General features: G+C 47.8%; 1 protein-coding gene across 7 annotated transcripts in view; it reads left to right on the top strand.

Moving 5' to 3' along the window:
- vav2 (vav 2 guanine nucleotide exchange factor) overlaps positions 1-14,512 on the top strand; it is a 292,220-nt gene that overhangs the window by 45,814 nt on the left and 231,894 nt on the right. For all 7 annotated transcript variants that reach the window (XR_010968976.1, XM_068012004.1, XM_068012006.1 and 4 more), the window contains exon 2: positions 11,744-11,860. Coding sequence is in view for 6 of the 7 variants with exons in the window: in XM_068012004.1 (XP_067868105.1) it covers positions 11,744-11,860 (117 nt within the window). In the remaining variant the exon portion in view is untranslated. The remainder of the gene's footprint in view (positions 1-11,743; positions 11,861-14,512) is intronic.

Below are 14,512 nucleotides of genomic sequence, written 5' to 3'. Positions count from 1 at the left end.
CTTGGACCACAGCTGTTCACAATCTATGTAAATGATTTGGATACGGGACCTAACTGTAATATTTCCAAATTTGTGGATGACAGAAAACTAGGAGGGAATGTAAGTTGTGAGGAGGATGCAAGGAGGCTTCAAGGGGATTTGGACAGGCTAAGTGAATGGGCAAGAACATGGCAGATGGAATATAATGTGAATAAGTGTGAAGTGATTCACTTTGGTAGAAAAAACGGAAAGGCAGAGAATTTCTTAAATGGTTAGAGGTTGGGAAGTGTTGATGTCCAAAGAGACCTGGGTGTCCTTGTTCATGAGTCACTAAAAGCTAGTCTGCAGGTGCAGCAAGTAATTAGGAAGGCAAGTGATATATTGGCAAGGGGATTTGAGTACAGGAGTAAAAATGTATTGATTCAATTGTATAAAGCCTCGGTGAGACTACACCTGGAGTATTGTGTACAGTTTTGGTCGTCTTATCTAAGGAAGGATATACTTGCCATAGAGGGAGTGCAACGGAGGTTCACTAGACTAATCCCTGGGATGGCGGGATTGTCTGATGAAGAGTGATTGGGGAAACTGGGCCTGCATTCTCCAGAGTTTCGAAGAGTGAGAGGTGATCGCATTGAAACTTACAAAATTCTTACAGGGCATGACAGGATGGATGGAGATAGGATGTTTCCTCTGGCTGGTGAGTCTAGAACCAAGGGACACAGTCTCAGAATAAGGGACAGGCCATTTAAGACTGAGATGAGGAGAGATTTCTTTACTCAGAGGGTGGTGAATCTGTGGAATTCTCTACCCCAGAGGGCTGTGGAAGCTCAATCATTGAGTATGTTCAAGACAGGAATCAATAGATATCTGAATACTAACGACATCAAGGAATATGGGGATATGTGGAAAAGTAGTGTAGAGGTAGATGATCAGCCATGATCTGTGTGAATGGCGGAACAGGCTCCACAGGCCGAATGGCCTACTCCTCCTATTTCCTATTTTCCTCTGACCTCCACTGAATCCTCATCCCCAAATTTATAGAATACAAAATTTCACTCCTCAGGGAGGTGCAGGAGGATTGGAGAGTGGCAAATGTGTTGCCCTTATTCAAGAAAGGGTGTAAGGACAGTCCCAGTAACTACAGACCAGTTAGTTTAACATCAGTGGTGGTAAGGTTTTAGAAAGAATAATTGGGAAAAAATCAGCAGGCACTTGGAGAGGTTTGAGTTAATTAAGGAGAGCTAGATGGATTTCTAAAAGGCAGATTGTGTCATAGAGTCATAGTCATAGAGTTATACAGCACAGAAACAGGCCCTTTGGCCCATCATGTCTATGCTGACCATCAAGTCTATCTATTCTCATCCCAATTTCCAGCACTTGGCCCGTAGCCTTATTTATTTTTTTTATTCATTCATGTGATGTGGGCATCGCTGGCCAGGCCAGCATTTATTGCCCATCCCTAATTGCCCTTGAGAAGGTGGTGGTGAGCTGCCTTCTTGAACCGCTGCAGTCCATGTGAGGTAGGTACACCCACAGTGCTGTTAGGAAGGGAGTTCCAGGATTTTCCTGTGGCGTTTCAAGTGCTCATCTAAATACTACTTAAATGTTGTGAGGGTTCCTGCCTCTACCACCCATTCAGGCAGTGCGTTCCAGATTCCAGCCACCCTCTGGGTGAAAGATTTTTTCCTCAAATCCCCTCTAAACCTCCTGCCCCTTAATTTAAACCTATGCCCCCTGGTGATTGACACCTCCGCTAAGGGAAAAAGTTTCTTCCCATCTACCTTATCAATGCCCCTCATAATCTTGTATGCCTCAATCATGTCCCCCCTCAGCCTTCTCTGCTTTAAGGAAAACAACCCTAGTCTATCCAGTCTCTCATCATAGCTGAAATGCTTCAGCCCAGGTAACATCCTGGTGAATCTCCTCTGCACCCTCTCCAGTGCATTCACACCCTTCCTATAGTGTGATGCCCAGAACTGTACACAGTACTCCAGCTGTGGCCGAACTATCGTTTTATACAGCTCCATCATCACCTCCCTGTTCTTATATTCTATGCATCAGCTAATAAAGGCAAGTATCCCATATGCCTTCCTAACCACCTTATCTACCTGTGCTGCTGCCTTCACTGATGTATGGACAAGTACACCAAGGTCCCTCTGACCCTCTGTACTTCCTAGGGTCCTACCATCCATTGTATATTCCCTTGCCTTGTTAGTCCTCCCAAAATGCATCACCTCACACTTTTCTCGGGATTAAATTCCATTTGCCACTGCTCTGCCCATCTTACCAGCCCATCTATATCGTCCTGTAATCTAAGGCTTTCCTCCTCACTATTTACGACACCACCAATTTTCGTGTCATCTGTGAACTTACTGATCATACCTTCATTCCACAGTGCGGACTGTGACACCGACCTTCCCTGGTGTGCAGCAAGATTAGACTCAAAACAAAGAAGCTGCATCACTCCAAGCAGAAGGGCCACCCGTACATCAACACTAACAGAATTTCTTATCCACAGCTGTTACATAAGTTTCTAAATTCACTTGAAAAAGCCCTTCAAAACACTCCCACAGGGGATGCAGAGACCAAGTGGGCCCACATCAGAGATGCCATCTATGACTCAGCAATGACCACCTTTGGCAAATGCGAGAAGCAGAATGCAGACTGGTTTCAATCTCACTTTGCAGAGCTGGAACCTGTCATAGCCGCTAAGCACATTGCACTGTTGAACTACAAGAAAGGCCCCAGCGAGTTAACATCCGTAGCACTTAAAGCAGCCAGAAGCGCTGCACAAAGAACAGCCAGGCGCTGTGCAAATGACTACTGGCAACACCTATGCAGTCATATTCAGCTGGCCTCCGACACCGGAAACGTCAGAGGAATGTATGATGGCATTGAGAGAGCTTTTGGGCCAACCATCACGAAGATCGCCCCCCTCAAATCTAAATCAGGGGACACAATCACTGACCAACGCAACCACTGCTGGGTGGAGCACCACCTAGAACTGTACTCTAGGGAAAATGTTGTCACTGAGACTGCCCTCAATGCAGCCCAGTCTCTGCCAGTCCTGGACGAACAGCCAACAAAATCGGAACTCAGTGGTGCCATTGATTCTCTAGCTAGTGGAAAAGCCCCTGGAAAGGACGGCCTTACCCCTGAAATAATCAAGAGTGCCAAGCCTGCTATACTTTCAGCACTCCATGAACTGCTTTGTCTGTGCAGGGATGAGGGAGCAGTACCACAGGACATGCGCGATGCCAATATCATCACCCTCTATAAGAACAAGGGTGACCGCGGTGACTGCAACAACTACCGTGGAATCTCCCTGCTCAGCATAGTGGGGAAAGTCTTCACTCGAGTCGTTTTAAACAGGCTCCAGAAGCTGGCTGAGCGTGTCTACCCTGAGGCACAGTGTGGCTTTCGAGCAGAGATATCCACCATTGACATGCTGTTCTCCCTTCGCCAGCTACAGGAGAAATGCCGCGAACAACAGATGCCCCTCTACGTTGCTTATTACATACTATATTAAATGGCTTGGATATTGGAATACAGAGTACAATTTCAAAAGTTGCCAATCATACCAAACTTGGACATGTGGCAAACAGTGAGGATGATACAAATGAACTGCATCAGGAGATAGATAGGCTAGCAGAATGGGCAGACAAATGGTAGGTGAAATTTAATACAGAGAAGTGTGAGGTGATGCATTTTGGCAGAAGGAATAGGGAGAGGCAATATAGACTTAATGGCACAGTTCTAAAGAGTGTGCAGGAACAGAGGGACCTGGGGGTTCATGTGCATCGATCTTTGAAGGTGGCAGGACATATTGAGAGAATGGTTAGTAAAGCATATGGGATCTTGAGCTTCATAAATAGAGGCATTGAGTACAAAAGCAGGGAAGTTATGCTGAACCTTTATAAAGGTCTGGTTAGGCCCCAACTGGAGTAATGTGTCCAGTTCTGGTCACCACACTTTAGGAAGGATGTGAGGGTCCTTGAGAGGGTGCAGAGGAGATTTACCAGAATGGTTCCAGGGATGAGGGATTTTAGTTACAAGGTTAGGTTGGAGAAGCTGGGATTGTTCTCCTTGGAGCAAAGGAGATTGAGGAGAGATTTGATCGAGGTGGACAAGATTATGACAGATTTAGATAAGTTAGACAAAGAAAAGTTGTTCCCATTAGCTGATGGTACAAGGACGAAGGGACACAGATTGAAGGTTTTGGGCAAAAGATGTGGGGAATGTGAGAAAGCACTATTTTACACAGTGAGTGGTAATGACCTGGAACTCACTGTCTATGAAGATGATGGAAGCAGAAACGATGAATGATTTCAAAAGGAAATTGGATGGGCACTTGAGGGAAATAAACTTGCAGGACTGCAGGGATAGAGCGGGGGAATGGGACTGACTGGATTGGTCTACAGAGAGATGACATGGATTAGATGGGCCTCCTTCTGTGCCGTAAATAGCTCTATGAATCATTTACAGCTCCCCCAGCGCCCCCCCCCCTCCCCCCCCAGCCCTCATGGCCCCACCCAACTCCCTGCACTGAGCGAGTCAGGCCTCTCTTCCTTCTAGCGTTAGTAGCAGAGTCTTGAGCTGTTTGTAACCCCCAGAACTCCGCCTAAATCACACTGCTCTGCTATCAATCTCCCCGCCTTCAAAAGCCTCCTGTATCAACTCCCAACTCTCTCTGCCTCTCCCCGTCTGCCTGTGTGTGTGTGTCTCTCTCTCTCTCTCTCTCTCTCTCTATCTCTATCTCTATCTCTATCTCTCAAGTTCCCTGCCATATTTACTGGCTTTAAGGCCTGAGATCAGTCTGTGTTGTTGTTGAACATGGAAACTGGCCACTGGTATAATTCTGAATTCTCTCCCTTTCTTGTGGTCAGTTTGACACAAGTGGAAACCATCACAATGTTAGAGTTTTCAAACCAAACCGCTCAGAAAGCCCCGTCAGGAGTTTCTGTTTCCCTGTCAATGGAGATCTCATTGTCTCTCTACAGATGCGCTCCCTCAGTCCTGACCCTCCGACAGTGCAGCGCTCCCTCAGTCCTGACCCTCCGACAGTGCAGCGCTCCCTCAGTCCTGACCCTCCGACAGTGCAGCGCTCCCTCAGTCCTGACCCTCCGACAGTGCAGCGCTCCCTCAGTCCTGACCCTCCGACAGTGCAGCGCTCCCTCAGTACTGACCCTCCGACAGTGCAGCGCTCTCTCAGTACTGACCCTCCGACAGTGCAGCGCTCCCTCAGTACTGACCCTCCGACAGTGCAGCGCTCTCTCAGTACTGCAGTGAAGTGTCAGCCTGGATCATGGGCTCAATCTCTGGAGTCAAATGGGAGTGATGTCAGCTACTCAGTGCCTGATTGACTCTTCCAGCTTTCATTAATGTGCTCAGACAGGGTAAGTTTCAAAATGGAATTGGATCTGGGTGTTTCTTGTACATGAAACACAAAATGTTAGCATGCAGGTGCAGCAAGTAATTAAGAAGGCAAATAGAATTTTGGCCTTTATTTCTCGGGGGTTGCAGGTTGAAAATAGGAAAGTCTTGTTACAACTGTACAGGGTGTTGGTGAGGCTGCACCTGGAGTAGAGTGTATAGTATTGGTCCTCGTATTTAAGAAAGGATATACTGACATTGGAGGCAGTTCAAAAGAGATTCGCTGGGCTGATTCCTGGGATGAAGGGGTTAACTTATCAAGAATGGCTAAACAGGTTAGACCTTTATTCATTAGAGTTGAGAAGAATGAGGGGTGATCTTATTGAAATGTACAAGATTCTGATGGGGCTTGACAGGGTAGATGTTGAGAAAATGTTTCCACTAGTGGGGGAATCTCAAACTAGGGGACATGGTTACAGAAGAAGGGGGCACACATTTAAAACTGAGATGTGAAGGAATTTCATCTCAGTGGGTGGTGAATGTCTGGAATTCTCTACCCCAGAGAATTGTGGAGGCTAGATCACTGAAAGTATTTAAAGAGGAGGTAGATAGATTTTTGAAATATCGGGGAGTTGAGGGCTCTGAGGAGCTGGCACGAAAGAGGAGTTGAGATCTGGGGCAGATCAGCCATGATCATATTGAATGACGGGGCAGGTTTGAAGGGCCGAATGGCCTACTGCTCCTCCTATTTCTTATGTTCTTATATTGGCTGCGGGGAAGAGCAGGGAGGTGTGCCTGTGCAAGTCGTTCTACCAAGTGCCAGCACAAACATGATGGACTGAATGGCCCCCTTCTGTGCTGTAATTTTTATGATTCTGGATTTTAACGCAGTAGAATGGTGGTGTCATGTACTGTCACCACTGTATTAAATAGAGACAATTGCATCTGATGCTGTTTGACTGTTATTTCAGGGGCAAGTGCACTGATGCTGTGAGGTTATGGCAAACCATGCCCAGACACTACTTTCAATAGAATTATATAGAATGTGCAGCACAGAAGCAGGCTTTATACTGCACACGGGGCCCTTTCCAACCTGCTAGTGCCAAATATTAGGCAAATAAAAAAAAAAACTGGAAGCAAATAATTTCATCCATAACCCTGCAAAAGCCCAGTGTAAGAAAACAACACAAAGAAATGTGAGTCCTCAGTCCGAGTCCCCAGGTTTCTTATCACGTTGTGTAATTGATTTTTCTATGGGTATTTACTGAAGCCAGTAAGCTTGGATAGCTCTGGTCCAGTAATGCTGGGATTCCCTGTAATGAGAATGTTTTAGGACAAACACTCGATATTCCCTCTGCTGCTGTGTTCATCAGGCAGCTGAAAACCCATGAGAACACACAGCAGCATTCTGTACGTAACAGACTTTGAGTTAATGAACCCAAACTCTTGCTTTGAGCAGATCCTGCCCCAGGAGCCAGTTCCATTTCAGACACGGTTCTGCTGCTGATTATTAGATGTGTTGGGCGAAACACTCTCAGATACAGTGCATGCCTCTCCGTCAATAATACATTTTGTGTCCTTTCCGTGACACGCAGCAGGCCTGGTCTCTGAACAGAAATGTTGTGTACAATTCGGAAGCACAGCTCATTCTGAATGCTCAGTCTTTGCACCGTGTACATGAGGTGAGGCCAAGTTGCTGTTGTTTAAAACACACCCTAACTGTAGAGAGTGAAACATGAGCAAGGTATAGAAATCCATCTTTTAATCATTCAAGGGAAGAAATCATTTCAGTGCATACCCTGTCTTCTTACAGCTGTTGTGAACTGCCTGCAATTTAACTGTTCTACACATGGGTTTCATAAACATTTTCCTTTTTCCCTTAATGTTTTCTCCAACTGTCTGCTGAAGACTCTGACTCTGACTGGGGTACGGGTCCCACACGCACTGACTCTCACTGGGGTACGGGTCCCACACACGCTGACTCTCACTGGGGTACGGGTCCCACACACACTGACTCTCACTGGGGTACGGGTCCCACACACACTGACTCTCACTGGGGTGAGGGTTCCACACACACTGACTCTCACTGGGGTACGGGTCCCACACACACTGACTCTCGCTGGGGTACTGGTCCCACACACACTGACTCTCACTGGGGTATGGATGCACACACACTGACTCTCACTGGGGTACGGGTCCCACACACACTGACTCTCACTGGGGTACGGGTCCCACACACAATGACTCTCACTGGGGTACGGGTCCCACACACAATGACTCTCACTGGGGTGAGGGTTCCACACACACTGACTCTCACTGGGGTACGGGTCCCACACACAATGACTCTCACTGGGGTGAGGGTTCCACACACACTGACTCTCACTGGGGTACGGGTCCCACACACAATGACTCTCACTGGGGTGAGGGTTCCACACACACTGACTCTCACTGGGGTACGGGTCCCACACACAATGACTCTCACTGGGGTGAGGGTTCCACACACACTGACTCTCACTGGGGTACGGGTTCCACACACACTGACTCTCACTGGGGTGAGGGTCCCACACACAATGACTCTCACTGGGGTGAGGGTTCCACACACACTGACTCTCACTGGGGTACGGGTTCCATGGGTGTTGGGTGACATTTGATCATCTTCATGTTTGATTTGTAACAGTCGAGCTGGTTGTTTGTCTATGAAGGGTCCCCACCCCCGCTTACCTCATACATCTGGAATTTTTTTGACATCTGTGGAGGGAGCCTTGGTTGAATGACCTGCAGCCTCTGTACTTGGTACCAATCAGAGCCTCTTTGACATCTCCCCTTGCTGAAGGCAGGTCCCATTGGCTCTGAGAGTAAAGGAGTGACCTGGTACCTGCTCTGAGAATAAAATCCATGAGGATCATACTGGTGACTTCAAACTGACCACCTTTCACATCCACTCACCTCGAGCACAGTTACAAGTTGGTCCTTGGTGAATAGGATAGTCGATTCAAATTTGTTTTGCCCCTACTCCAAATTGCACAGCAAGCATTTGAAATTTAGGAGACCAGCGCTGATTTTAAAATGATCTGAGGGATTGAAAATCGTTAACTGTTCAGTTATTTAGGTCCATGGGTTTTCTTTCTTCTTTCTCAGTTCTTTACTCCTCCTCTGCTGAAAGTTTGGACTGTCACTGGGGTAAGGGGCACATCTGTCCGTACTTTGTCCAAATAATCAATCTGCACAAGTGAACATAGATGGCAAATATCAGCAGAATATTTGACTCTGGCGGGCATCACACCCAAGTTCCATTGTGTTTTTACTTGATGTTTATACATGGAAACTTGCCAGGATAAGTCACTGGAATTGATGAGCAAGTGCCCTGGCTAGGTTTGCTCCTCTCTCAGCTGGAGGCACAAGTTCCAGGTCCTGCCCACCCAAGTTGAGCTGAGCTAAATGAGCATAGATTAGGAACTGAAGCTTGGGCCTTGCTGTACGGTCCAAAACTCCATCGGCTGGAATCTGTCAGCCTGTCCCCTTGTCCTGGGAGTTTCAAATAGAACCAGTCAGACTTGTCAGAATGCTCCAATGAAGATGTCAGTCATTGGCAGAACCCAACAGATTCCAGGATTGATGATTTAACATCTCGCTGGTGGAACGCTATTGTTCAGTGCAGAATTAGAGGACGAAGCCTTGGTGATAAATCTTCAGGGATAACACTTTGCCTGGTTATGTGAGGCAGCCTGAGTGATTGGCCATCTATCCTTCAACAAGGGAAAGGAGTGTGTGTGAGTGATGTTCCAGATTCATGCTCCCAATTGCTGAGATCTTGAATTTTTATTCCTGGAATCTGATGGGTTCTGCAGTGACTTCCGACATCTCCATTGTGATAAATCCGAGTGGATCTATGCGAAACTCCAGGACAAGGTTACAAGCAAACTCTTCCGTAAAACAATTGTCCACCCTGAAAGGAATGCCATGTGAGTAATTGGAGGGGTGACCTTGTTTCTGGGGTTCTCAGAGTGCTGTACCCCAGCCCTGTCTGTCAACACAGTCCCCCCCATCTGAGGGTTTGTGTGTAAATTCACCACCAGCTGACTATGGCTTCGCTGGGACACAACACAAATAGATGTTGTTGCAGAGAGCCTCCTGGCCCTTGTGGAATACGGAGAATGACTGTCTTCACTCCATGACTTTCTGCCAATAACCTTCCCCTACTATCTTGAGGAAAGTTCCCTCTTTTAATTTGCAAGCAGTTTCTTTGTAGGGTTTGAAATGGCAGCTCGCTGCACTGCTTTATATAAATGCATTGTTGTGCTATGTTGAGGTGGGAGAGATAATCAGATTTGGAATTCACTTCTCAATTCTGAAAATCTCTGTTGTTAGATTAATAAAATGGTTAATTGGTTAATAAATCGAATGATCTTTGAAACCATTTTGAACTCCTATAAATCCAGGCGGGTATTGTTTAGTTTGTTAGTCTGCATTCTTGCTGCAGACAACTGTTTGGAAAGATTGATCACTCAAATCAGTTTTGTCCTGGGTTGCATAATGAGTAAAAGCACTGGCATTATGGTCCTGAGGCAAAAATCCAGGAAGCCCCATATTTTCGCATCTGTCCCCATCCCCCCCCTCTCCCTTCACCACCAATGCCTCACCCACTCTTCCTGTGTTGAATTGTTTGATCTCCGTCAGGGCACAGGTATGCGGCTACAAGGGCACAGTGACCCCTGGGTTATAAAGAGGGGAAATCAGCCAGCGTTCCTGTATGTCTGTCGCAATCTTACACTGGGGTACAGTACTGGTGGGGATGGGTCTGTCACTGTATAACACTGGGGTACAGTACTGGTGGGGATGGGTCTGTTACTGTATAACACTGGGGTACAGTACTGGTGGGGATGGGTCTGTTACTGTATGACACTGGGGTACAGTACTGGTGGGGATGGGTCTGTTACTGTATAACACTGGGGTACAGTACTGGTGGGGACAGGTCTGTTACTTTATTTTTTTTAAATTTAGAGATACAGCACTGAAACAGGCCCTTCGGCCCACTGAGTCTGTGCCAACCATCAACCACCCATGTATACTAATCCTACACTAATTCCATATTCTTACCACATCCCCACCTGTCCCTATATTTCCCTACCACCTACCTATACTAGGGGCAATTTACAATGGCCAATTTACCTATCAACCTGCAAGTCTTTGGCATGTGGGAGGAAACCGGAGCACCTGGAGAAAACCCACGCAGACACAGGGAGAACTTGCAAACTCCACACAGACAGTACCCAGAATTGAACCCGGGTCGCTGGAGCTGTGAGGCTGCAGTGCTAACCACTGCCCCACTGTGCCGCCCTAACTGTATAACATTGGGGTACAGTTCTGGTGGGGACGGGTCTGTCACTGTATAACACGGGTACAGTACTGGTGGGGACGGGTCTGTTACTGTATAACACGGGTACAGTACTGGTGGGGACGGGTCTGTTACTGTATAACACTGGGTTACAGTACTGGTGGGGACGGGTCTGTTACTGTATAACACTGGGGTACAGTACTGGTGGGGACGGGTCTGTCACTGTATAACACTGGGGTACAGTTCTGATGGGGACAGGTCTGTCACTGTATAACACTGGGGTACAGTTCTGATGGGGACGGGTCTGTTACTGTATAACACTGGTGTACAGTACTGGTGGGGACGGGTCTGTCACTGTATAACACTGGGGTACAGTTCTGATGGGGACAGGTCTGTCACTGTATAACACTGGGGTACAGTTCTGATGGGGACAGGTCTGTCACTGTATAACACTGGGGTACAGTACTGGTGGGGACAGGTCTGTCACTGTATAACACTGGGGTACAGTTCTGATGGGGACAGGTCTGTCACTGTATAACACTGGGGTACAGTTCTGATGGGGACAGGTCTGTCACTGTATACCACTGGGGTACAGTTCTGGTGGGGACAGGTCTGTCACTGTATAACACTGGGGTACAGTTCTGATGGGGACGGGTCTGTCACTGGTTGTGGGTTCGATTGGGGGATTGTGTCCCTATTGAGTAGGGTGGTACTTTGTTGGGGTGATTCTTCAATTCCCTGAGTTAGTTGCATGGAGGGAGTACAGTGACAATGTCATGGAATAGTCTCACTGCAGCCCGCGAAATGTAGAGCTGGTTAAAGAGGACGAACAAACTGTCCCCCTCTTAACACCATTCCCAAACCCCTACACCCACCTTCCACCCACTCCTAACCTCTGCTCTCAGTCCCCGACCTGCCCCCTTGTACCCTGGGGCATTCTGGCCACTGTTGCTCCTGAGGTTGGCACTTGCTGGTTATTTTGGTGCAGCTGGGAAGCGACAAGTGTAAATAAGCAAAACGTTTCTCTAAATGTTTTGTGTTTCTGCCTTTTTGTAGTTTTTGTGCCTGAAGAACATCCGAACATTCCTGAAAGTTTGTCATGATAAATTTGGAATGAGGAACAGTGAGCTTTTCGACCCATTTGACCTGTTTGATGTGAGGGACTTTGGGAAGGTAAGCATGAATCCATTTGTTGCATTGTAATGCTGAGCAATGCAGACAGAATATCGGGGTTTGTTCCTGGTGGCCTGGCCCTTGGAGCAGGTGGAATTTGGACCGCTTCAGGTGGTGGGTGTTGTTTACTGGGAGAAGGAGATAAATGGGGAAATGTGAAACTAATGAACTCCTGTCCAATGAGTGAGTCTTGACGAGCTCTTGTAGCCAAGATTAATTTCTGTGTGGAGGAGCTGTGTGCCTTGCTCAGAGGCGTTGGGTTGAGGGGGTGGCTGTAATTTGGAAAGATTCTGTTCATGGCTGCAGGCCATGTTTGTGTTGATGTTTTCCGAAGCTGGGAGTTGGCAGAATTCCTTGCTGAGATTTGAAACCTCTGTTTTGCATTTAATCTCCTCTTGTTTTCCCCCCATGGGATGTTGATGTCTTGCACGATTTGACTGCTTGTAATCCTCTGATCCCTTCAGTAAATAAACTACTTCCTTTGCTAATTGAGTGGGGTTCAGTGGAGGGAGTTGGGAGTGGGCAGGGCAGGGGGAGAGGCCAGGAGGGGCTAGCTGTGCTGTGGGATGAGCAATGTGGCTCTCTAGTTGGGGTGTCTGTAATGGGAGTTGTGGAGTGGGGGAGGGGCACCTCTCCCACACATCATTAATTGCCTTGAAATCAGTGGCAGGTGGCGAGCAGCCCCAGTGAACTGTGTGCAGAACATTTCAGATAGTTACAAACAGCTTCCTGCCCCATTGACGCTGATCGGAAATGATTTAGTTGCTTTTATTAGACTGAAGCTGTATTGAACTGGTATTCAGACTCGGCCCTGTCTCGCTGCCCGGCACGCGCTGTTCATTTACTTGCTCTGCTGGCCCTTGTTATTATGTCAATGGGTCAGGTTTGGCAGGATGGGGATAGACAGAAGCCTGCGAGCTGGGGTGGGGGAGTGTAGCTGTCCTGTTTAGCTCAGACTTCCCCACCCCCACAACAGTAATCATACTGTGTGTGTGAACACTGGAAAGACCATTGATTAATGTGACTCTTGGGACTCTGCCCTTTGGCTGGAGACAGGCTCCAGCTATGGAGCCTTAAACAGTTGAATTATCTGCTTGTGCTCAGTACCAAACCTTGTGCAGGGTGAGTGTGAGATACTGGCCACAATGGAACATGTCTCCCAGTGAGAGGCCACTCCTGCAAGTCTAGGGTCCCTGTGGTGTCTGAACTTCACTGTTGCTTCAGAAAGAGAGGAAGCAACATGGCTTAATTATTGCCCCTCCCCCATCTTCCTGGCCAAGAGACAGCTGTGGGAGGAGGGGACGTGAGCTGGGGAGGAAAGTGGGAGACTGGCTCGGATCCTCTTCAGTCTCTCCCAGTGCAGTGTGACTTTAAAGGAGACATCTGTACCTTGGAGGATGGACTATTCCCTGTAGATTAAGCTGGTGATTAAGGAGTGTGAATGTTCCTGGTTCTCTGTAATGGGATTGGACATGTCCTTGTAAGCTTTTATTCAGTTCTGTGACTGAAACTAAATTTGTGGAGCTCCAAAATGTGGCGTGACTGCTGTCAGGGTAATTGCTGTGCAGTTGAACAGACACTGACCTGTTCTTTTACAGGTAACAATCTGCTAAAAGCCAGCAAATTATCTGCAGTCAGGAGTGATGTGCACTGTGTGTGATCAAAGTGGGGCTGGAGTAGCAGAGGGTGGTCTGTTTGTGTTTGAGGGGCACAGGGCGTGATGGTAATACTCTGGATAAATAATGTAAAATGTAAAATACAATATAAGACGGTCACTTATAAATCCAATTGGGAATTCAGGAGAAAGTTCTTTCCCCAGAGAGTGGTGAGAATGTGGAACTCACTCCCACAGGGAGTGGTTGAGGTGAATAGTATCGATACATTTAGGGGGAAGCTGGATAAACACATGAGGGAGAAAGGAATAGAAGGAGATGGAGAGAGGGTGAGAGGAGGCTCGTGTGGAACAGGAACATGGTCTGAAGTCTGGGGATTTGTGCAACATCATCGAGAGAGAAATGCTGATGAATTTTCTCTTTGTTATTCCTCCCACCCAACAAGATGACAGTGCGAGCCCAGTGAGTGAGGGGTCTGTCGCACAGTGCGAGCCCGGTGAGAGGGATCTGTCGCACAGTGCGAGCCCGGTGAGAGGGGTCTGTTGCACAGTGCGAGCCCGGTGAGTGAGGGATTTGTCGCACAGTGCGAGCCCGGTGAGTGAGGGATTTGTTGCACAGTGCGAGCCCAGTGAGTGAGGGGTTTGTTGTCAATATTGTGTTGTGGCCAGGATGAAACATTGAATTTTGCGGCAGGTCCAGCGAGTCTGCGCTGTGCTGCATCCAGAGCTCATTAAATGGGAAACTCTTCACTGTGCAATAGATAATTGCAGCAACTGACAGCTGTTTCTATGTGGTGGGGGCAGTGGGGGATCTGCAGTGGGGGTGGGGTCGTGGGTCAGTGTGTTCAGGGGTGGGGTCAGCAGGATTTCCCCATTCATAGCCAGTGTGCGAGTTTGTGGACCCCCTCCCTCACTATCTCTCAGGTGATGGTCACTGCAAGGTCAGTCTGGCCCATTAAAGCACTTTCTCAGAACTACCAGCCCCAGTTTCAGTGAGAGGAGCAGCATGTTGCTGGATGCCAGAGACCCGGCCAGCTGTT

This window comes from Heterodontus francisci, chromosome 32, assembly GCF_036365525.1.
Source record: "Heterodontus francisci isolate sHetFra1 chromosome 32, sHetFra1.hap1, whole genome shotgun sequence".
NCBI lineage: Eukaryota > Metazoa > Chordata > Chondrichthyes > Heterodontiformes > Heterodontidae > Heterodontus > Heterodontus francisci.
The sequence above is the reverse complement of the archived record's forward strand: the minus strand, read 5'-3'. Positions and strand labels throughout refer to the sequence as shown.